This window comes from Octodon degus, unplaced genomic scaffold (genome assembly GCF_000260255.1).
Source record: "Octodon degus isolate 3935 unplaced genomic scaffold, OctDeg1.0 scaffold00031, whole genome shotgun sequence".
NCBI lineage: Eukaryota > Metazoa > Chordata > Mammalia > Rodentia > Octodontidae > Octodon > Octodon degus.
This window is the reverse complement of record NW_004524607.1, coordinates 13,082,367-13,106,228: the sequence shown is the minus strand read 5'-3', so window position 1 is coordinate 13,106,228 and position 23,862 is coordinate 13,082,367. Positions and strand designations below refer to the sequence as shown.

At 38.8% G+C, this 23,862-nt stretch overlaps 1 protein-coding gene across 2 annotated transcripts in view; it reads right to left on the bottom strand.

Annotated features, from left to right (window-relative positions):
• Positions 1–23,862, bottom strand: part of Rnf216 (ring finger protein 216) — a 170,848-nt gene that overhangs the window by 125,781 nt on the left and 21,205 nt on the right. Inside the window, exons 3-7 of one of the 2 annotated variants that reach the window (XM_004629597.3) lie at positions 17,037–17,167; positions 9,898–10,737; positions 8,520–8,596; positions 4,080–4,182; positions 2,860–3,024 (exon numbers count right to left, since the gene is read on the bottom strand). In XM_004629597.3, coding sequence (XP_004629654.1) covers positions 2,860–3,024; positions 4,080–4,182; positions 8,520–8,596; positions 9,898–10,737; positions 17,037–17,167 — 1,316 coding nt within the window. The remainder of the gene's footprint in view (positions 1–2,859; positions 3,025–4,079; positions 4,183–8,519; positions 8,597–9,897; positions 10,738–17,036; positions 17,168–23,862) is intronic. The other variant, XM_004629598.3, reaches the window with a different exon arrangement.

The following is a 23,862-nucleotide window of genomic DNA, read 5'->3' as shown; positions in this document are numbered from 1 at the left end:
AGAATAATATATGCAGTGTATTATTTGTTGAAACTGTACTTCCGATTTGATTTGAAACTGTCTCATTGCTATATGTTTATCAATAAAACTGTAGAAAAAAAAAAGAAAAAAAAAACAAGTTAATTCATAGAATATGCACAAAACAGGCTTTAGCTCATAATGCATAATAAAAAGAATTGGCTATTAAAAAAAAAAAAAAAAAAAAACAAAAAAGAAATATTGCAGGCTGCATGGGACTCATCAAGACGCCCAACTATAGGAGACTTTCCACAGAGCCCAGGTGACAGCCCTCTCTGGGTGATGGTCCTCTCTGTTTTGAATTCAGAGCTGAAAACTATTCTCTAATTCTTGTCATAGCCTGTAAGGGATCAACTCTTCATTACAAGAAAACAAGTCCAGCAAGTTTAAGACACTTGCTCTAATCACAGAATAACAAGTAGTGGAACAGCAATTAAATCAAAGGCAAAAAGAAAAAAAAAACAATCAAACCTATATCTGATGAAGATTCTAGATCTAACTATCAATCTGTAGGAAATTCAGGGGACACAGGCCAGTTAATGACACTGTGAGGGTGCTGTCAGAGAAATCCAGTTTCTCAAAATGTATAGGATAAACAACAAATACATTTTCCCAAAAACTGTAAGGAAAAAAAAAAAGGAGTAACAATTCACAGATTATAAAAGACTTAAACTACATTATCATTTAATGGTAATAAACATAAATAAATTTGTAACTTGCTTTAAAAAACTGTAAGGGAAGAAAGAAAAAGGGCAGTGCCAGAGATGAAACAAAAAATGAGTATAAGTTAAGTTCCAAAGCTGAATGATGGGTAACATATGTAGGATGTTTACTATAAAAAGTGAAAAGTCAGCCATGTGGTACAAATCTGTAATTTTAGCACTCTGGGAAACTGAGGCAGAAGGTTGTAAGTTGGAACCCAGCCAGACAAATTGGCTACTTGTAGCAAAATCCTGTCTTACACTTAAAAATGAACATACAAAGTAGGGGACAGGGCACTGCAGATGTACCTCACTATAGAGGCCCAGGTCTCACTCCCCAGTAACAAAAACAAAAACAAAAACAAAAACACCCCCAAAAAGCGAGTTCAGACATGACTCAGTCTTCATAATAGACATGAACTCCCCCGAATTGTTTGGGGCAGCACAGAGGCAGTGGTATTGATGTAACTCAAAAACATCTCTGGGTGTGTCATATCTTCTGTCCACACCCCTGTCACCATTTATACAGCAGAATTCTTGTGCACTCACTGTATGTGCTGTATGCAAGAACAAGTCCCAAGTCCCAAGGAGTCACATCATGCATTAGCTTCTGCCTGAGAGCATATCCTCTGAAACACTTTAATTTAAACAGTCTAGCTCATTCCATTTCAAAGCCCATGTAATTCCCAAGCTACCCACAAACAAGCAGATGCCTTTATTAAAATATAAATGATACAAGTATGAGGAAGGGGACAGGGAAGTTGCACACAAGAATGAAATAGCTCTGCAAGCAGTAAGTGTTCCACAAAACATAGAATGAAAGCCACTGAAAGGCATGCAAGAGATCATCTGGATAAACCCCATCTATAAACTGCCTCAGGACTATAGATTTACTTACTGATTAGCTGCAACACAGCCACAAAGTCTACCCTGCACAAAAGAACAGACCATGGAAGACCAGACCTTGGGCCTGTGAAGGGGTGTCCCTCCAAGTGCAGCTCTTGCTCTCAGGGGGATCTCTACCATTTGCCTCAGCCTGGGCAGTGAGGAGGGAGGTGCAGCCTACAGCAGCATAGAGCCCTTACTGCATGGTGACTGCTCCTTTGGGACTTAGTCAATTTTCAACTATGGCATTCCATACGTTATAGCATAGGGAATGAGGTTCAGATATAAAAAGTGCTAACTTTTGCCCTCAGAATAATTCTACCTAGGCATTTCTTGGCAGTTGCCTGGATCTTCTCAGCAATGGTGAGGCTTGACTTAGACTCAGAATGAGCTATCTTTACCTGGGGCTCAGACTCCTTCAAGAAAGACCCAGTGGGTATCTGAACGATTAAAATAACTCCACCTTTGTCCTTTGGGTGGGAGGCAGGAATCAATCTTTATTGGGGATCACAAGCACTTCGGCAGAAGATTTAATAGCAGGAGAAATGAACTACATACGTACATTCATGTTCTGTTCTGACTACAGTGATGCCATGGACTCTGTGGAGCAGATCTTGCTAACAGAGCATGCCTGTGATACCCACCAGTCACCAGCACTTGTCCTTGTCCAAGAACAGGGCCTTCATGTATTGTCTTATTTGGGGCCTTGGAGGGAAATGTTGGGGTTGTTGGGAGCTGCCTATGCTACTCTGAAGTAGACCACCATTACCGGGCACTACTATGTTTCTGGCTCCTGACAGACCTCACCTCATGTAACTGGAAGGAGTCACCTCAGAGAAGCTATGTAATTGGTCACAAGTCAAAGCAAAAAGGGGAAGAGCAATCTTTCATACCTTTTTACTATGCATTCCACACTAAAGTGTATTGTCCTCCAGATCTTTCTGCTGAAACTAGAATTTTTTTTTCTTTTGCGGTTCTGGGGATTGAACTCAGGACCCTGTGCTTGCCAGGCAAGCGCTTACTCTACTGAGCTATCTCCCCGGCCTCAAACTAGAATTTCTGTTTCTGTTCTAGCATTTCTTTCCTTTTGGTTTTTCCTGACCAGCAAATACCTCTTCTATTATCTTTACCTTATCTGCAGCCAGTCAGGACCGACTAACTGACTAACATTCCAATGTCTTAAAATGGAACTCATTGTTCTGTATCACAGGGCAAAGCAGTCAAAGAAGTGACCCCAACAGAAGAAGAAGCGCACCTTTCGGGTGATTGCATAGTGTCCTTTGAGCTCATGCAGGGCCCATTTGATGTCCTGACTGCTGAGCATTTTGAAGTCAGCCATCAGGAGGTCAGCAGCTTGGATGACGCAGCGCTGGTCAAGTGGACTGAGTTTGGAATAGTCAAAATAGTCTATTTTAGGCAACTGAAATAAGAAATACAAAATAAGAATGCTGGACAGTATATTTCCCAAAAGGAGAAAATCATTTTAACAATTATATATTACAGGAAAGGATAATCTTGTTTGGTTTCATAATCACTCTAGAAGTTAGCCCTGTAAGAGGGATGGAGAAATGGTAGAGCAGCTGTCTGCAGTCTAAGACTTATTAGTTAAAACTACTAAAGAAATTTAGCTGTTTGAACCCAATCTTTCCCTCCTCAAAATGTCCAGAAAAAGTCATCTTTTTCCCTCCCTGCTAGAGTGTATAAGAGTTAGTAAAAATAATTTGGGGGGGGGGCAGAAGGACCAATTACTAGTTCTTCATGCAGTTAATTCTGAACTATATTTTCCTTTAGTATACAACATAATGAATGCTAATTTAGATCACACATGAAGACAAAGATTATAGGTTTTAAAAGTTAATTGCTTACATCTTCATATAAGATTTGATTAAAGTTACATGCACTATACACAAATCTTGCAAAAATTATCATCAGATATTAAGCTACGAGTAATGATTTGTGCACAGAAGTGTTTCCATGGAAGTATACTGTACTAACATTCCTGCAATTTACTTTGAAATGCACTGTCATGAAATGAAATAAAGATGTGCAGATGGACAGAGGAAAGAGGTGCAATAAAGCTGATATAGTAAAAGGTTAACTTTTTGGAAGTACTGGTGGTGGCTGAGTAGGTGATCAATGTGAAATATTTGAACTTTTCTGTATGTTTGAAAATTTTCAACATAAAATGTTTAAAAAACTACTAAAACAATACAAACAGTCATGACAACTCTGTTTCCTTGGGCAACTTGCTTTATGAGATTAAAAATGAGGAAAATTTGCTTCACTCTTCGTGGAAAAGGGAAGATAAGAGTAACAACGAAAGAGGACTTAAATATATCCCACAGTGGCTTAAGGGTGGAGATTCCACTGAACTGCATTCTAAAATCCTATTTTTTCTTGCTGGCCTTTTAAAAATGTGTCCTGACAAAGCATAGAGATGATGGAAAAATAGAGTAGTTCCTACAGGACACTTGCCTTTGTATCATCCTGGCTGGCGAGCAGACTGCTGCTGGGATCGATAATAATCCTGTCTTCTCTCTTTGGGTAATCTGGATTTTCCAGAAGAAAATTACAAAGTCTGCAACAACATATGACGTTACTTTCATACTGCTTCTAAATCCCATATCTACCCCGTGATTCAAATGTAAAAATAAAGTCCCCAGTGACATAGGACAACAGGCCCATCAAGGAATTAAGGTGTTTGCAGACCCAAAAAACTAAGTAATTTTAAGGGGGGGGGGGTAGAAGGATATAAAAAGAATTAAATGTGTGTGTACATGGACCACCTCCCCACAATAAATGTAATTATTATATACTATAAACATATACTAATAAAAACACAAATAATTATTGTGAAAAAAATTACACTGGATTTTGTTTTGCTTGCTAGTTTAAAAAGCAATGACCAGGCATGGTGGCACATGCCTGTAATCCCAGTGCTTGGGAGGATTGCAGATAGTTCAGTGCCAACCTAGATTACATAGCAAGACCGTATCACCAAAACAGACAGACAGACAGACAGACAGACAGACATATAAATGTAATGAACATACTGATGAATGGAAATGCCTCTGAATTCATCTATTACTTGGGGACTGATGTGATGAAGTCACTGAAAATGCTACTAGTTAAAGTGTATGGAACTAGAGAATTTAGAAGAAAAGCAGCTTTTCTTTCCTCTTTCCCCTGGGGCTTGAAGTGAGGGTTTCATGTACACTAGGCAAGAGCTCTAGTGCTGAAATACAATCCCAGCTGAAAAATGTAGCTATTCTCCACCAAGAAAATGATAAATAACAAGTTGAAAAAAATATATATTCACAATTAAAATTAAAACTTTGGTAATAGTAAATACATGAAATATGAAAGATCTTTTGGTATTATTTTTTATAAGCTGTGGTAATATACACTCCTATGAACCAACTGAGTTATTTACTATTTAGCCAACTGCAAGACTGATGAACAGGCCATGCTTTCTTATGAGCAGATTTTCTTCTTAAAAACCCACTAACCTTGTCTCTTTGATACATTGCCACCACACTTCTCTGAGGGTCAGCCATGTAGCTTACACTAATATGCATGAATGCATCCTCACCCAGACTTAAGCCAGGTCAACTATCTAAGCTCTTCACTTGGCAACAGAACCAAATCAGACAACTGGACTGGGGATGATCTCACAGTGGCCATGATAGCCTGGGTGCTCAGCAGCCCACAGGGTAATCCAGGCTCCTGTTCGTTAGCACTGGCATTTTTCCTTTGTTCCTGAAGATTTGTAGGATGACCCCAACCCTGGCTAGGTGTCTAATTCTAATTCTCACTTGACTTTTTTCTCCTCAGTTCTTGCCCAATGTCAACAGAGAAAATAATTAACAAAGGTTTGCCAAGAGGAGAACAGAGGAAAAGTGCCCTTCTCCACTCCTTTTCTTTTCTCACCCAGATGCCAGTGAAAGAACATGCTGGTTCCAAGGGTGAACATAACAAGCCATAAGATGCTCCTGCTTCTAAAAGTTTTGGGTTTAAGCCAGGCACAGGGCACATATCTACAGTGGCAGCACTTGGCAGGCTGAGATGGAAAGACTGCTCAACTCTGGGAGCTCAAGCCTCACCTTGGTTCCAACATGGAGAGACCCTGTCTTAAACCAACCAACCAAGCAACCAACTAACCACCAGAGAAGGAAAAAAACAGACCTTTGTGTTTCTTAGGTAGTAACAGATGCCAGGTCTGAGCAAGTCTAAGGCAAACCTGGGTACCATGATACTTCAAGAAATAATAAAGTGCTCAAAGATTAATGCGATCACACCAAAATTGGCCAAATCTGGGAAATTTTGAGTATCAAGAAGCAAATAATCATATTTTTTTCTTTTTTTTAAAGACAAGTTCTACTATGTAGTTCAGGCTGGCTTTGAACTCTGAGATGAGATCCTCTTGCCTCAGCCTTCTGAGTGCTGGGATTATGAACATGTGCCACCATACCCAGCTCTGTAACTGATTTTAAAATACCATTTAAAGACCTTAAATTTGTGTGTGTATGTACAAAATAATAACTATTATTATTTGAAGAGCAGGAAGTAAAAGGGAAAATCTTCCTTTCAGCAGAGTAACAGATAATCTGGGTAAGCAGTATACAGGTGCTCATCAAAAAGTTTTTTCAACTTTTTTTTTCCCTAGTACTTGGGATTGAACTCAGGGCCTCACAACAAGCCAAGCAAGTACTCTTATGCCACTAAACTACATCCCCTGCCATTTACATTATTTTATTTTGAAGCAGAATCTCATTAAATTGCCCACCCTGGCCTTGAATTTGTGCTTCTCTTGCCTCAGCCTCCTGAGTAACTGGAATTATAGGCATGTATCACCAAACCTTTGGCTGTACATCTTTTAACTTTTTACGGTAAAACACTAGGAAGAAAAATTAATGATATTTTAAAAAAGTAACCAGGGAACCACTCTAGATTAAGAAAGATACTAAACTTGATCCAATCCTGGTTGAAAACCTGGTAGCTGGCTGTTTCTAGATAGAGGTGGCACCAATGTGTTGTACAAATTAGAAAAAAGAACTTCTGTTGAGCAGAGAAGCAGAAAAAAGGGGGACCTTCTCTTTTAAGTCTTCAGGGGAATAGATTTATTTGTACCCTGGCTGACAACTACAGAGTAAGACATGATACTTCTGAGGACAAGGGTATAATATACTACCCTTTTTGTTCTTTCCAGGTATGTATTAAGACTGAATCTAGAACCTCTGCACTGAGCTATTATCTCCAGCAGTTTTAAAATTTGTGTTTTAAGACAGGACCTTGCTAATTCTCTATCTCTAAGCTATCCAGGTTGGGCTCAAACACGTGATCCCTTTGACTCAGCCTCTTAAAGTGTTAGGATCATAAGCATGTGGCAACACACCTGGCATTAAACTATTCTTTTAATTAAAAAATGTATGTATTAACTCTGAAAATTATGAGTAATTTCAACTCTACCTTCTACAAACTTAAAACTTTCACTTCTGCAGATTAGAATGAAGAGAAAGACTACAACACAACAGGAAAGAGACTTACTTTTTATTTTGTATACTTCAATACACTAAATTTTTTAAAGTGCCACTTTTATACTAAAAGCTGAAGAGATGCTTCCATGTATTTCTGCAAATAGGCAGAATGCTTACAGAATATTTTCTGTTACAACTGTAGGGAAAAAAAATCATCTTGATGAAAACACAGGTAAGATCAAAGCTCAAAAATAACTAGGCGCCATACTTATAAGTGAAATAAATTAGACCTGAATGTGTGAACATTACATTGTCTCCCTAGTTAAGAACCTAAAACAGTAAATAAAATCCACAAAGTACAATAGATACTGTGAAAGGGAGAGAAAATGTTCACAGGGAAGGAACAACTTCGATGGGGAAAGGAGAAAAGAAAGAAGGGGAAAAATACATGTATATACATGTATATGTATGTATATACACAGGATAACTTTGATAACTATTGCTGATTTCTGCTGGTCTATTGAACAGTTAATACTTGTTATTTTTTCTTTTTAATTTTTTTGATCAATTTTGCAAGCTTTTATCTGGTAATCTGAATACTAATTTGAAGACAATATGCAATCTAACAACCACTGTTGAATTATTATCATTTTGTTTAGTGAAATTCTGTATCATTTCTAACATTTTTATTATTTTTTATTTTCTGTAAAAATAAAAAATACGCAATTAGACATCACAATATGTCTACAGAATTCCTTAAGACCCAGACAATTCTGTATATGACTAATGCTAGAACTAACAAGAGCATTAAAAAGTCCCAAGCAATATAAGCCAGTCAGAAAGAGCCGTCAACTATATAGTTCCACTCACATGAGATAGCCAGCTGAGGCATTCACTGAGATGGAATTAGAATGGTGATGGGGGGGCTGAGAGAGGAAGGAATGAGGAGTCAGTATTTAAGGGGTACAGTTTTGTTTTGGGATAAGAAGAGTGCTAGGGAAGGATATGGTAATGGCTGCATAATAATGTCAATGTACTTAATACCACTGAACTTTACATTGAAAAATGGTTAAAGTAAGCTATGGTGATGTACACCTCTAAGTCCTGGTACTCTGGGAGACAAACAGGACTGTACAAGTTTGAACACTGTGTAACTTAGCAAGATTCTGTCTCAAAAAAAAAATTTTTTTTTTTGGTACTGGGGAATTGAACTCAGGACCCTGCGCTTGCCAGGCAAGCACTTATTCTACTGAGCTATCCCCCCAGCCCCTTGTCTCAAAATTAAAAAAAAAAAAAAAAGTGTTAAGGCTCATTTTAATTTCCAGTCCAAACACACACACACACACACACACACACACACAGTTAAAATAATAAAGCTAATGTTATATTTTATTACAAGAAAGAAAAAGAAAGAAAAATGGCATGGTGGAATACTTACACATTCAAATCATAATAATTCTTCAAATGAATTATTTCTTCAACATACCCATTTGCTACATCTGGAAATCTTACTTCCTGGAAAGGAATACAAATTTTTATTCACTAGATAGTTCTGAAGTCATTAAAAACCATGTGACAATAACGGAAAGAAAAGTGGGGGCAAAAAAACCCCAGATAAATAAAAAAAGGGGGCTGGGGAAATAGCTCAGTAGAATAAGCACTTCCCTGGCAAGCACAAGGGTCTGAAGTCAATCCCTGGTTCTGGAAAAAAAAAAAGAAAGAAAAAGAAAAGAAAAGCTGGGGAGACAGCTCAGTAGGATAAGCATCTGGCAAGCACAAGGCCTTGAGTTCAATCCCAGTACCAACAACACATGCCACCCTCTCCCTCTCCTGCCCCCAGGCATGCTGAGCTACCAAGACCAGGCATGGTGGCGCATGCCTGTAATCCCAGCACTATGGAGGCTGAAAACAGGAGGACTGCTACAAGCCCCAGTGTGTAGTGAGACTTTGTACAAACAAAAAATACACAAAACAAAACAAACCAGAAAGAAAATGGCTAATAACCAAGAAATGAGAGCTGAAAAATAGCTCTGTATCACTTAAATTTCAACACTGGCTCTCAGTTTTACCACCTAGACAAAAGATAATCTAGAAAGGTCACAGAGGTCCTCTGCACCATTCTGCATATTCACTTTCATTTTTCTACAAATACTGAGCATCTCTGCCAAGCAAGGAAGTCCAAAGACAAGGTTTAATCTCAGGCCTGCCCTCTAGAAGCTCACCTGAGCAGGTCAGATGAAAACCTGGGTGAAGCAGGCTAAGGAGACTCACTCAAAGGCAAACTGCAGACTATGGACACAGAGGCCCACGTTACCCTAATGACTGGCACCTGACGGAGTGCCGCGAGATGATGGAAAGCTCCTAGTCTGTGCTTGTTGTAAGTCCTGTGTGCCTACTGAAACTAAAATAGTACTGATGTCCTTGCAAACTTAATTTGTAACTTAACTGTAAAACACCTAAACATAAATAGTCACACAGGCTAATGGATGCTGTGTTGGACAGCACAGCTCTGGGTAACCCAGTAACTTCTTTCAAGGGTCTAAATTTGGAGTGAGTTCAAGGACTCTGAAAAAACGGCAATGACAGCATTAGCACCATGGTAGATCATTAGCACCCTTGAGAGCTTCCTGGAAGTTATGTATAGATTAAGGAATCCTCATTCGATTTTTCTGTCTTCAGAGTTTATTTTCTTTTATTCTCTACATCTAGATACAAGCTCCTTAAGAAAATGAAGTTTACACATGCATTTTTTTTGGTTTCTGCAATGAAACAAATTCAGTATGTCTAAAATAGTAATAAAGATAAGCAACACTTACTGTTTCTTTCACTAATAGTGCAATGAGTTCTTGATCTGCCTCAGGAGGGTCTTGCCTCCAGAGGTTTTCCAAACTGGCCTCCTGAGACCCTTGCAGGGGAAAGGCTGGCCCTGGCTCTTCGTCATCGATTGCTAACTGTTGGTCTTCAAGCTCTCTTAGGTGGGCAGGCTGACGAGCAACAGAGCTTAAAATCCCATCTTGCTGGGCCTCTGGCCTTGGAAAAGTGGGCCCTGGGAGTTCCCGCTGAAACAGAAAGGGGCCCAGTTCTCCTCCAGACTGCCGCTCCTGGAGAACAACTCGGTTTGCTACATCACGTGGCTGTTGGTTTAGAGACTGTAAGTAGGGATGATTGAGCCAGCAGTCTTCTTCGATGTCCTGATCACCTCCCAGGGAAGTTGATTTTCCCAGATCTGAAAAAAGCTCTTGCTCTGAGTCTTCAGATGACTGGTTCTCAGTATCCAAACGATCACTTTCTGGGAAAAGAAGGTCACTTTCTCCAAAGATAATGATTTTCTGGTCTGATCTGGAATTGACAATGTCATTTACTGCTTGGTTATGACTTGGTCCAGGTTTGGGTTCTGTTTTTGTTTGACCTTTTGGTTTAGTGAACTCAGAGACTCCAGGAGGCCCAAGATTCAGAAAGTCACCGTAGTCATCCTCAGAATCATCCTGTGCCCCAGAATCAAATAATGGGTTGTTACACACTGAAAAATAGCTGCTCTGATTTGATTCAAATGCTGCTCTAGACCTCTTAGGTCTTTCTTCTCCCAATCTTTTCAGATCTTGCCATTGGGCAGCTGGTTTGATGAGATTGGGTCGTGAAGTCTGAGGTCTATTTGTCTAAGAAAAAATGAAATTTTAGTAACAATTCAATTTTTTTCCTATGTCTGTGCCTCCTTATGTATTTAATACTGAGCTTCTGAGATAGGATAGGAAAAAAAAATCCTTCCTCTTAAAGAAACCTACTCTTCACATTTATCTTAACATTGAAATTATATTATAGATCTATAAGATTTGAAGTAATTATTCATAAATTGAAGTTATAATTTGAATTATATTTTAATTGTTAAGATTGCTAAAACAAAATTAACTGTTTAATAAAAGAAATAAAGAATGCTATTACAGCAGAGTAACAAAAAAAATGCCAAATAAACATATGAAAAGAACCAAAATCTCATTAGTAAAATGAAAATTAAAACAAGACAACTTTTTCCTTATGTAATATTAAGCACTGATGAAGATGTGCAGATGTGTGTGAGGACTTGCATACTATCATTTAGGAGAGTAATTTGGTACCATTTATTAAAGTACAAGAAGTATATACTTATGATTAGTCAGGATCACTTTTTCACATCTATTCTATCAACACCTGAAAAGATCATACACAAGGATACATATTGCTAATTGCTTGTAGCATAAAAAGAATTACTGACAGTCTAAAGGTTTTTCCTAAGCTTTAAGTAAACTATTACTTAGTTGATCACCAAAATACTCTATGATCACCCCCAGCATCACTGCCACCAAAAAGAGGTAGCTCTGTATGTACTGAAGTGGAATTCTCATCAAGAAGTGTCATTAAGTGAAGAAAAGCAAGTTGCAAAACTATACATACACGAAGGATTATTTATTTTGAATTTAAAAAAATTATGTACTTGGTATAGGGCCTTGCTATGAGCTCAGACTCGTCGTGATCTTTCTGTTTTAGCTTCCCCAGAGCTGGGATACCAGGTGTGCACCACCATGCCCAGTCTCAGTGGCTCAGCTTGGCATGCATGGTGTGCTTGGTGTGCTGGGGATTGAACCTGGGTCCTTGCACTTGACAGGCAGGTGCTTAGACCACTGAGCTATCTCTCCGGACCTGATTGTTTATTAAAAATAAAAATATACAACAAATCATTTCTAGAACTGTGCTCTTTCCCGCAATAGTTCCTCTGAGATATTCCTTGAGAAGGGGCTAGTGAAGAGGAACTTGAACTTGAGCAGTATTGGTTCAAATTCTACACTGAAAGTAATCAAGTAAGCAAAAGGCAAATTGCAATAGACACCTAATTTTTTTTTTTTTTTTTTTTTGCAGAACTGAGGATTGAACTCAGGCCCTTGCGCTTGCCAGGGAAGTACTTATTCCACTGAGCCATCTCCCGGCCCCCCACAATAGACTCTTAATTTTAAGACACTGAAATAAAAATGTCTCTAACCTTATTGTTCTCTGACAAAACAAAGGACACAATGAGTCACATAACTGAAAATCTTTGATGAATATGTGGACATCTGTCATTACAAATCACATTACATGTAAGGAGCAGCTTAAAAGTGCTATGAGCTACAGACTAAGACAAGACATGGCCTGTTGGCAGCAAAAACTAACAATCTCTTTTTTGGAACAGTGGGAATGGGTGTTGGGACCACCAGAACCTCTACCTATATAGCAGCAGAGAGGTTCTGAGGTTAGACCCTCTGGGGGAGGCAGAGGCAGAAGAACCCAAGTTTGAGTATAGCCTGGACAATATGGCGAGACTCCATCTTAAAAGTATCTTTTGGGGCAGCAAGCTGTCAAAAAGACAGGGGCAGAGAACACTTAGCAGCTCTGGGCCAGCAATCACTATGAGGGCTAAGAAGCAGATAAACATAGGTATATATGCATGTAGACAGTTCCTGAGAACCCACAGTTCCTGAGTCCAACTGCTCAGAAGAACCACCTACAAAGAGCTAGTGCCGAAGAACCATGTGCCAGTCAAAGCTGAATAATAACAAAAACAACCAGCACAGAAACTACACAGGCATCTCAGTATTCTATAAGAAGAAATGATAGATGTCACATATATATTATAATATTAGGGTGACAGAGCACATAAAACCTTGACAAACACAGAACCAAGAACACAAAAAGAAGTAATCAAATAATTAGCTCACTGTTATAAAATCTGGGAATTGAAATGTTTCAAATTCAGGTTTTGTAGAAATAATTATGTGCTAAAAGCTGACAGAGAAAGTGAAGTTGAGTGTCAAAAGATACACCTGCATATGGTAAGCAGGTGAGGAAGACAAAGATAGCACTTGAAAGTGTAAAAGCAACTACTAGAAAAATTTAAAAGAATAAAACTATAGAAGCCACACACCTTCCTAATAAAGACCTTAAAGATGCAAAGAATGTATGAAAATCAGTAAAAATAAGAAGCATACAGAGGAGCACCTCAGCCTCCCTGAAAGAACTAAGAACAAAATATAACATTAAGAAACATAATTGATGCAGGGACCAGGGTTTGATCCCCATGAGTGCCTGTAATCCTAGCACTTGGGAGGCTGAAAACAGGAAGATCACCACAAGTCTGATCTGTGTGGTGAGACCCTGTACTAAACACATTAAAAAAAAAAAAAAAAAAGAAAGTAAGAAAGAAAAAGAAACATAATTAGGGAGTTGGGGATATAGCTCAGTGGCATAGTACCTACCTGGCAAGTGAAATGTCCTGAGTTCAATTCCTGGTACCCACCCCACACAAAGAAATGAAAGTTGTATAATCCTAGCATTTGGGAGGTTGAGGCAAGAAGATGGCAAATTTGAGACCAGCCTGTCTCAATCAATCAATTATCAACTCACCTATGAAATTTAAAACACTCTTTAAATAGAACCAACTATATAATGAAGATGTGTTGAGAGAAAAATAGGAAAGAAAAAAAAAGGAAATATTAACACTTTGGGAGTTTGAAACAGGAGAATAAAAAAACTTCAGCACAGCCTGCATAATTTAGCAAGCCCCTGTCTCAAAATAAAAAAAGGCTGGAGATATAGCTCAGTGGGAAAGTGCTGGGTCTGATCCTAGTACTAATTAAAAGAAAGAAAAAGAGAGAGAGAGAGAGAGAGAGAGAGAGAGAGAGAGAGAGAGAGAGAAAACAGTGACTCAGAAAGTGCAAATCATGACCTAAGGGGAAGCCAAAGTGTGGTGGTGCACACCTGTAATCCCAGTTACTCTGAAGGCTGAGGCAAGAGATTGCAAATCTGAGGCCAGCCTGAGCAATTTAACAACCTATTTTAAAAAGTAAAATAGAAAGGGCTGGAGATGTAGTTCAGGGGCTTGAGCACTTACACAGCATGTAAGAGGCAGTAAGTTCAAAGTCCAATACTGAAGGAAAAAAAAAAAAAAGAATTCTTTTCCCCTATGCTGAGGTGGGACATAGGCCTTGGCACAGTATGCTAGGCAGGCACTGTTACTGAGTGGCACCCAGTCAAGGGGGCCTGTGAATCTAGCAATGGCACATGTATTACTCACACAACGCTTCTCCAGAAATGTAGAATCCCTGGTCAGAATATTAGAGCACAACAAAGTGAGACAAAAACATTTGCTATAAGCATGATGCAGGAGGGGAAACCTAGCAAAATGGGCTCCATTGAGGCACTTATTAACAAAATATGCACCTGCCAACTCCAGACCTGACAGAACAATCAGCAGATGAACAAGGCCTCTGATATTGTTATTGTGGGGCTAAGGACACAAAAACTGGAATTTAAAACTCAGCAAAAGGGGAAGGTCCTGACAAATCTCAAGCCCCATGGTGAGTTTCTGGAGGTAACACCACTGCACAGTGAACAGGAAACATGCTCTGGACCCCAGGAATTGAAAATCAGCTCCCTGTCTCTGGGACTTCCTGTACCTTTAATCTAAGTGCAGGTCCTCGGTGGAGAAAGATATCTAGAATCTCAAATTTTTCATATACTGTGACTCACACACAATAAAAAAATAGACATAAAAGAACTTAATGTGATCACTGAAAACCAAAACAAGTAACAGACCCCAGGAAAAAACTACTGAGATTTATACAGCAGAATTGTCGGACCTGGATTCTAAACAATGTTTAGCATGTATAAGGACATAACAGATTAGACTGGGAATTTCAGCAGACAAATATAAGGATCAAATGCAAATTCAAATGCAAAAGAAAAAATATACTTCATAAGATAAGGAACCAATAGATAAGACGTAGAACATTTTAAATAAATATACCTGAAGAGAGAAATTAATGAAAACAGGTCAAAAGCAAATAGCTAGAATAAACCAGAGATTAAACTGAATATTAAATTAAAGAATAAAACATAAAAGAAGATAAAATGAACATTTAAGAAGGGACAGATAGTGGGCTTGATTTCAGTTTTGAAGATTTAAACAGAATGATTTTTTTTTTTTTTTCTTTTTGAGACAGGGTTTCACTAATGCAGTCCAGGCTGGCCTCCGACTCACTTTGCATCCTAAACTGGCTTCGAACTCACAGTAATCTGCCTGCTTCAGGGGCACAGTCTTCTGAGTGCTGAGATTATAGATGTATGCCACCATGGCTGGCTTGAGGTGGTATGTTACATTGCAGTCCATAACCAGAAAAATAATGTGAAGGAATGAACAAAGAATGAGTAACTCAAGAAGTTAGTAAAAGGTTTGTAAACCCTGAAGAAACATGTTAAGTATACTTAAGCAGAAAAAAAGTATACTAAAGACAAAAGCAGAAATCAATGAATGAGAAAAAAAGATGGTAGCACTGCCAAGTAAATCTCAAAGCTGTCTCTGGCTGAAGAGGAAGAAAAACAAGAGAAGATAACAGTTATTCATCAAATCAAGAAAAAAAGGTAGAAATAGCCAAAATAAGAAGGGTATGCAGAGGAACTATAGATTAAGAAGTAGAAAAAACAGGACTTTAGTTTAATTTTAGTCAATGAATTCAAAATGCAAAGGAATAGAGAAAAGTTCCAAACTATTTTCACAAAATCAGGATCATGTTTATCAAGTTGTCAAGGAAAGGTCAGGTACCCACTCCAGCCTATGGGCCAGTCTCAGTGATGAGGTCTATGAAGAAAAAGACTAGAACATTAGCAAATGGAACCCATCAGCACATGAACATCCTACTACAAAACTATGACCATGTGAACTCTGTACAGAGAATAATTCGCCACATCAACAGATCAAAGAAAAATTATACAACTTTCACAGGCTTTGAAATTCAATTTGACAGAATTTCACATTCACTCATAAGGAAAACTTGAGGTATAGTACAAGTAAATGGCTATTTTCTTAACATAATGTAAAAAAAGGTACCTCAAGCCAAAGGGCAGTATTACACTTAATGAAGATACGTTAAAAGTATTCTAATATCAGTGGTTAGGAAGTTTCACATTTAGAAAAGTATAAAAACTAGAAACTTAAGTGCAGACAGATCACATGGAGATTCTTAAGAAATTATGAGTCAACTGAAAAAGACAACAAAAGGCAACTGTGTATACCCAATAAAAGGTGTATGCATCATATACCTTGTATATGCAATATTGTGTATACATAATAAAAGGTAATTGTGAGATTAATATAAATTAAAAGATCCAACAGAGGAAAAGATGCCACTCACAAAAGTAACAGAAAAGGAAATAACTAAGAATAAACAACAAAAAGTCTGAAATTTATATTAAAAATTCAGAATGCTCTGACTGAGGCACATAAAAGATGGTTAGATTACAAGGAAAGACAAAACTCACTCTAAACTTGTTCTGGTTTAGAAAGAGTCAGTACTGCATAAACTTACATAAATATAGCAAGAAGATTTGTTTTAATTTAGAGAAATTATCTTTTGGAACTAGAAAAGCTGAGTGTAAAAGTCACACAAAAATAAAGTTTAAAAATACCCAGGCTTGAGGATGGTGAGATAGCTCAGCGGTCTAGAGTGCCTGCTTAGGTAAGTGCAGGGACCATGGTTCGATCCCAGGCACATGCCATGCCAGTCCCTCCTCCAGGGCAGGCTGAGCCAGCTACACACACACACACACACACACACACACACACACACACAAAAGAATACCCAGGATGATTCCGAAACTATGGGTTAATCAGTTCTACTGGACGGTAAGACACATTACAATGTTAGAGCATTTATTAGTGCGGGCTAGTGCATGTAATGTGGGGAAAACGGTGCAAAAATCCAGAGAAAGACAAAACATACAGCTTACAAAGCTAAGGGGACAAGAGGTAGACTGGAAAGGGGCTCTTCTCAGAGATATAGAAAGGTGCAGAGGGGTATTTTTAGTTCTATGAGGCCCAGAGAATAGCTGAAGAATCAGCTCACTAACTTGCAATAATGCCCCACACCACGGTAATTATAAGAAAACTCACTTCTGTCAGGATGACATCATCGTCCAGGTCCTCTTCATGCTGCTCAGGAGCTGGGGTGATCAGCATTGGGATCCCTTCCTCATCAGAGGAGTCAGATATGGTGATGGGCCCATCTCTAGGACTGATCCAGTCTACAGCAAAGCACAGAACATTTTTACTAGGAGGCTGGTACAGTCAGTCAGTCCTTTAATTCTACCTTAGCCTAAAGAGGGTTAAGCCTAAAGCCAAGTTCATAGCTGCTAGGCATGCAAATTTACCTTCTCAAAGCAAACCACAATTTAGTCACAAGTTTCCTTGGTGATTTTGTGTTTTTTTTTTTCAGTATTAGGGATTGAAATCAGGATCTGACACTTGTCAGGCAGGCACTTATGCTACTGAGCTATCTCCCAGTTCCAGTTTTTTTGAAACAAGCTTTTGTAGAGCACCTTGACTAGTCTCAAACTTAACATCCTCTTATCTGAGTTTCCTGAGGAGCTGAGATCACAGGGGTGTGCCCAGACACTATGCTTCTGCCAATAGGATATTCTGGAAAATCTGAAACTTATGCTCAAGATTTTCAATTCTTTAAAATATTTGGTTGGAAGTTGGGCATGGCAGTGTACATCTGTAAACTCCTAGCACTAGGAAGGATGAGGCAGTTTGAAGCCAGCCTAGGCTATATAGTGAGTTCAAGGGCATCCTCTGAACTACATAGTAAGACCTCCATCTCAAAAAACAAAAGGAACAAAAGTAGGGTTGGGAATATAGCTCAGTGGCACAAATGCCTACCCAACAAGCACAAGGAACTGAGTTCAATTCTTGGTTTCCCCACCCTCCCACTCAGGAAAAAAAAGAGCAAAAACAAAGAAAATAAATAGATATAATACTAGGCTAGACTAATACACTGATAAAATCCTTACTGTCCTTGGGATGGTGAAATAGCTTGAAGGTCTAAGTGCGCGCCTGGCAAGGGCAAGGACCTAGGTTTGATCCCTGCTACCACATGCTGTGACAGCCCTGCTGTGCCAGCCATGGAAATTGGGCATGGTGGCACATGCCTATAATTGCAGAGCTGGGGAGGCTACAACAGGAGGCTCACGATGAGTCTGAGCTGCGTAGCAAGGGTAACATCTATATATTTTGTTGCGGGGCTGGTGAGATGGCTCAGTGGTCTAAAGCACCTACTTAGAACAAGCTTAGCAAAGCACAGGGACCACGGTTCAATCCCCTAGCACCACATGACAGCCAGCCCCTGCCCCCTGTGGGCTGAGCTGGACACACACACACACACACACACACACACAAATAAATAAAAAAATTTAAAAAAAACTTATATACTTTGTTGCTCTACAATTTGAAAAGCAACAACAACAACAAAAAAATCAATGAATCATTTTGTTCCTGTAAGAAGGCTGCAGTGGTGGCAGGGAAAGCAGATTAAAATAGGGCCATCTACAGGATCCCAGGCAGGCTGCTTGTGTTTCAATTTTATCTCCACCACAGACACTGGCTATTGGTGTTAAATGCCTGCTTTAAGTATCTATTTCCTCAACATTAAAAATGGTAAACAGGGCCAGGGAGGTAGCTCAGTGGCATAAGTGCTTGCCTGGCAAATGCAAGGTCCTAAGTTTACTGCAAAAAACCCAAAAAAACAAAAAACAAAAACAGTGAACAATGGTGCCTACTTCAAGTAATTGAGAGGGTCAGTTGAGGAAAAAAAAAAAAAAATCTCACAAAATGCTTATTATAGTGCCCAACACACAGTCAAGTTGCTTAACTTAAAGTCCAATGGTTTTTCCATTAAACCAAGGCTATCTTTCACAGCAGACTAACAAATACAGCAACTATGGAGCAGGTAAGCACACAGGAAAGAATTCCTAGGTAAACCTGGCAAAATGAACCCAGGTGCTTAATCACTACTATCTCCTGAAACCCCACTAAAATGACAGCAAACAAACTTATCCTTAAGTACAAAAAAGAATAGAAAAGTAAATTTCACTAGGCAAGGGACTTTAAGAAATTTCTTGAACACAGCAGATTTACAGGCAGCAAGCACCTTAACTAAATGGAGTAAATGCAAACCTGAAGACTGCATGGAGATTCAACATATTGCAGAACCTGAGAAAAGCTCAGATATCTGTGCCACAGGACACTACTGAGGGCAGCAGTGAGAGGGATTCTTTTAATCTCTCTGCAAGCAAAGCTGTTTCCAGGGTTCTCTTTCCACAAACATGTGACAAGCCATGGTCTTTCAGGCAAATGACCAAGACTAGTCTAGGTACAGCTCTTTGTTTTGTTTTTGGATTTTGAGACAGGTCTCATTGGGTAGTTCAGGTTGGTCTTGAGCTCACTATGAGTCTACACTGGCTTGGAACTAACAGAGCTCCTTCAGAGTTCCATGTGCTAGAATTCTAAGTGTGTTGCACCATGTTTGGCATCTTTTGTATTTATCCTTTTTGGAAATCCACCTAGTTTTTTGAATGTGTAAATTAACAATCAATTTTAGGAAATCTTTAGCCACTGCTTCTTCAAACCTTTCTGTACTTTGTCCTTTCCTCTCCTGGGACTTTCATGACATATCTGTTAGTAAGCTGGATGGCATCCCACAGGTCTGTTTGATGAGTCACTGTCATTAAGTTTCTCTTTAATTTTTTTGTTTTGGTTTTGACAAGTCTTGGTAAACATAAATAGTTCAGGATGAACTTTATTATGAACTCACTATGTATCCCAGGCTTGTCTTTTTTTTTTTTTTTTAATGTATTTGGTACAGAGTCTCACTACACAGCTCGGACTCTGTAGTGCTCTTCCTGTTTTCAGCCTCCCCAGCACTGGGATTACTAGTGTGTGCCACCAATCAGCGTGCCCCGGGGCGGGGGTGGGGCCAGGCTGGAACTCTGGTCCCTGTGCTTGCCTAAGCAGGCACTTAGTCTGATGAGCTGAGCTATATCGCCAGCCTCCCAGGATTGTCTTGAACTCACAGCGATCCTCTTGCTTTGGCTTCTCCAATGCTGAGATTATAGCTGTGCCCCATCCTCACTGGACCCACATTCAAGTTTAGTGGATAAAATGTATCACTAAGTAGTTGTGACGTAGAAACCATTTGGCCTACAAGGCCAGTGGTACTTAGCCCTCTAAAGTTTGCTGAAGGGCCAGTCAAATAGCTCAGCAGATTAAAGTGTCTGCAAGCAGGCGCAGGAGCTGGAAGTTTGATTCCCGGGTCTGCCATGCTGGCCTCGCCCTGAGAGCGCACTGAGATGGCAATTGAGACCTGGCGTGGTAGCGCGCCTGTAATCTTAGCTCTTGGGAGGCTGCAAACAGGCAGATCACTACGAGTCCGATCTAGTAGTGAGACCCTGAACACCTTGTAGACTCTTCCCTAAAAAATACAAAACAACAACAACAACAACAACAAAAAGATAAAAAAGCCCTGACTTATAAGTTTCCAGCTTTACTTCTTATCTAATCATACACTTTAGGTCATACATTTTCTTTAAAGTAAGGTATTATATATATCTTGAAAGCTTTGGTAGATTATATTTCCATTATCATGCAATTAAAAAATATTTTCTAATTTTCACTGTAATTTCACCTCTAATGGGTTACTCTGTAGTCTATTCCTATTTTCCACACATATAGGAATTTTCTAATAATACTTCTATAAATGGTTTATGGCTCAATTCTGATGTGGTTAGAGAATATAATCTGTCTGACTTCAATCTTTTTTTTTTTTTTTCTCCAAATGCCTTCAGGGCAGGTTTGGCTGGCTTGAGTTGCAGGGATCAAACCACAGCAACCTGAGCCTGACTGCTTTGTTGAAGCAGCCACTTAAAAAACTGAGCTAAGGGGCAGGCTCCCTGACTTCAATCTCTTAATTTTAAAATTATTTGTTTTCAGAAGGGATCTCACTATACTGGTCAGACTGGCCTTCAACTCATGATCCATTTGCCCCAGTGAATCCCTTAAAACTTAAAAACTTGTGATGTGCCTCCAAATATGGTCAGTTTGGTCAATATAATGGGTAGAGTATTTTGTGTGCCTATTTTGTCAAATTAATTAGCCATGTTTTTCTAACCTTCTAAATTTACAACTGTGTGCATGTTCTCTCAGTTATTACAAGAAATGTGTTAAAGTCTATCATGATTGTTGATTTGTCCAATTCTCCTTTTAATTCTGTCAATGTCTGATTTGTAATATGTTACTAAGTATAGAAGGATTAGAATTTTATCTTCTCAGGGCTGTGACCCTTAGGAACTCTTTCTTCATACTTCTGACTAGAGTTTCTACTTTATCTGATATTATGTAAATACACTAGCTGTTTTTTGGGCTATTTACATTTTTGTCTTTTTCATACATGAACTTTCAAGCTTTACTGTCATTTTAAGGCTTCTTTGTACTGGCTACAGAACTTTAGGTAGAATTCCATTGAGAAATTAATTATTGTTTTTTTTTTTTTGAAACAGGGTCTCATTATGCAATGTAGGTTGGCCTTGGACTTGCTTATGTAGCCCTGGGTGATCTCAAACTCAAAGTGATCCTTCTGCCTCAGCCTCCCAAGTATTATAGACATGAACCATCATGCCCAGCTTTTGAGCAATTAAAAAGGAATTAAAAATGGATACATGAAACAACATAGATGAATCTCAAAAAATGTTTGGCAAAGAATTCCGACATAGAGAATTTGTACAGTATGATTCTAAGGCAGGAGATGAGGGCTTGGCAAAGCGACTGGGCAAGTGGGCATCACCTGTCAGTTACGGAGATTTAGGACATGTAGTAGTATGGCTTCCTGTACCTGACACCAATCAGAGAATAGTATCTTCAATTTTTCTGGCACAAAGTCAAGCAAGGTTTTTGCTAGGACAGCCTAGATCTGACATTAGAGTAAGGGTATAAGAGATAGCAGCCTTCTTTTTCAGTGGCCTCTCAGCATGAGAAACATATTTTCTTTCTTACTTTAATTGGCTTACACTCATTCTGTAGAACATTTTTTAAAAAATTACTTCTTTCTTCTCTTAACTTTAATACCTTGAATAAATGTAAAACTTTGCTGCTGTTTGTTTTTTTTTTTTCTTTAAGGATTATTTATTTAATAATTTTTCTTTTCTGCATTTTAGGAAAGGGTCTATAGCGTGTTGAGTGTATCACTACTAGATCGGACTCATAGTGATCTCCCTGTTTACAGCCTCCCAAGAGCTGGGATTACAGATGCGTGCCACTACGCTCAGTCTTGACTGCCGTTTCAGTGTGCCCTGGGGATGGGGCCAGAATGGCAGGCTCTAGGATTGAACCTCCAGCCCCTGTTTGCAGGCACTTTAATCTGCTGAGCTATTTGGCTGGCCTGTTGTTGCTTTGTTTCTTGTCCAATTATTTGTTTAGGACAGTGAGTCAAGAAGGGACCCCTGAGGAGCTCAGAACACCCTGATACCCCTGCTAACAATTCTACTTATATGAAGCTGAATAGTGATAAATAACAGATTAGTGGTTTTCTTGACAAGAAATGGGGTAAGGAGTGATTGCAAAGAGGCACAAAGAAATCTTCTAAGTATTATCATGAGTGAAGTGGTGAACTCATTTGCCCAAACCCATTGAACTATACACTTTAAAAATTCTCGTGGTCATTTTAGTCAGCCTTAACTAATGTGTCTTTCCCAATATGTAAAAGGTGATTGCTAGATGATAAGTATAAGTTTATACTGTAAGACTCAAAGATTTAAATAAATCATAGCCTTGTACTGCTGGGAAAGAAAAAAAAAATTCTAGTGTTGACTGCAGAGTATATACACTTTTCTAACAGAAAATACATTTCCAACATCAATAATTTCACAGAAGGAAGAAGTTGGTCTTTAAAAAAATTTAAAAAGAACATTAATTTCATATAACTGTACACAAAAATTTAAAACCATGTATACAAGTTACAGCTAAGATTTAACTAAGATATATCACAGCAATTTATGGCTGCAATTGCTACCAATTTAGAATACACTAATGAAACCCTAAAGATCAGTATTTCTTTTATTCTCATAACTTGTATAGCTTGATTTTATTTTTCTCAATTTACTCGACAGTTAATACATTATTATGTCTTTTTTGATACAGGGTCTCACTATGCAGTTTGGACTGGCCACTCATTTTGTAGCCCAGGCTGATCTCAAACTTGCAGCAATCCTCTTCCCTCATCCTCTCGAGTGCTGGGATTACAGGTATGCACCACCATGACCAGCTGCCTTAACAGTTGAAAAAATCATTCTCATTAATACAAGCTATTATTGTCAAGATCAGTACATGGAATCTGTACTTGTAAGAAATGAGTATATTAGCTGGGTGTGGTACTGCATGGCTATAATCCCAGCATTCAGGAGGTTGAGGCAGGAGGAGCACCACAAGTTCGAGGCCAGGCTGGACTACATAGTGAGTATAAGGTCACCCTGTCACAAAAAAAAAAAAAAAAAAAAAGAAAGAAAGAAAGAAAGACAGACAGACAGACAGACATGAGTATATTAAGAACTCCTTTTCCTTTTCAGAGCCGGGGAGATAGCTCAGTGGAATAAGTGCTTCCCTGGCAAGTGCAAGGGTTCTGCCAAAAAAAAAAAAAAAAAAAAAAATGCAATGATTCTCCTGCTTGGGGCTGGGGAGATGGCTCAGTATAAGGGCTCTAACTAACCCAGGCAAGTGCAAGGGTTCTGCAAAAAAAAAAAAAACCTCTCATAACAACATATAGACTATCTAGGTCTGGTGGCTGATGGCAGTTAGCTAGAGCCCTTACCTAAAGGCCTTCTCGTTGATCTATGTCTCTACTCCTTTTCTAGTTTTTGTTTGAGACAGTGTCTCACAAAAACACCTGGGCTGG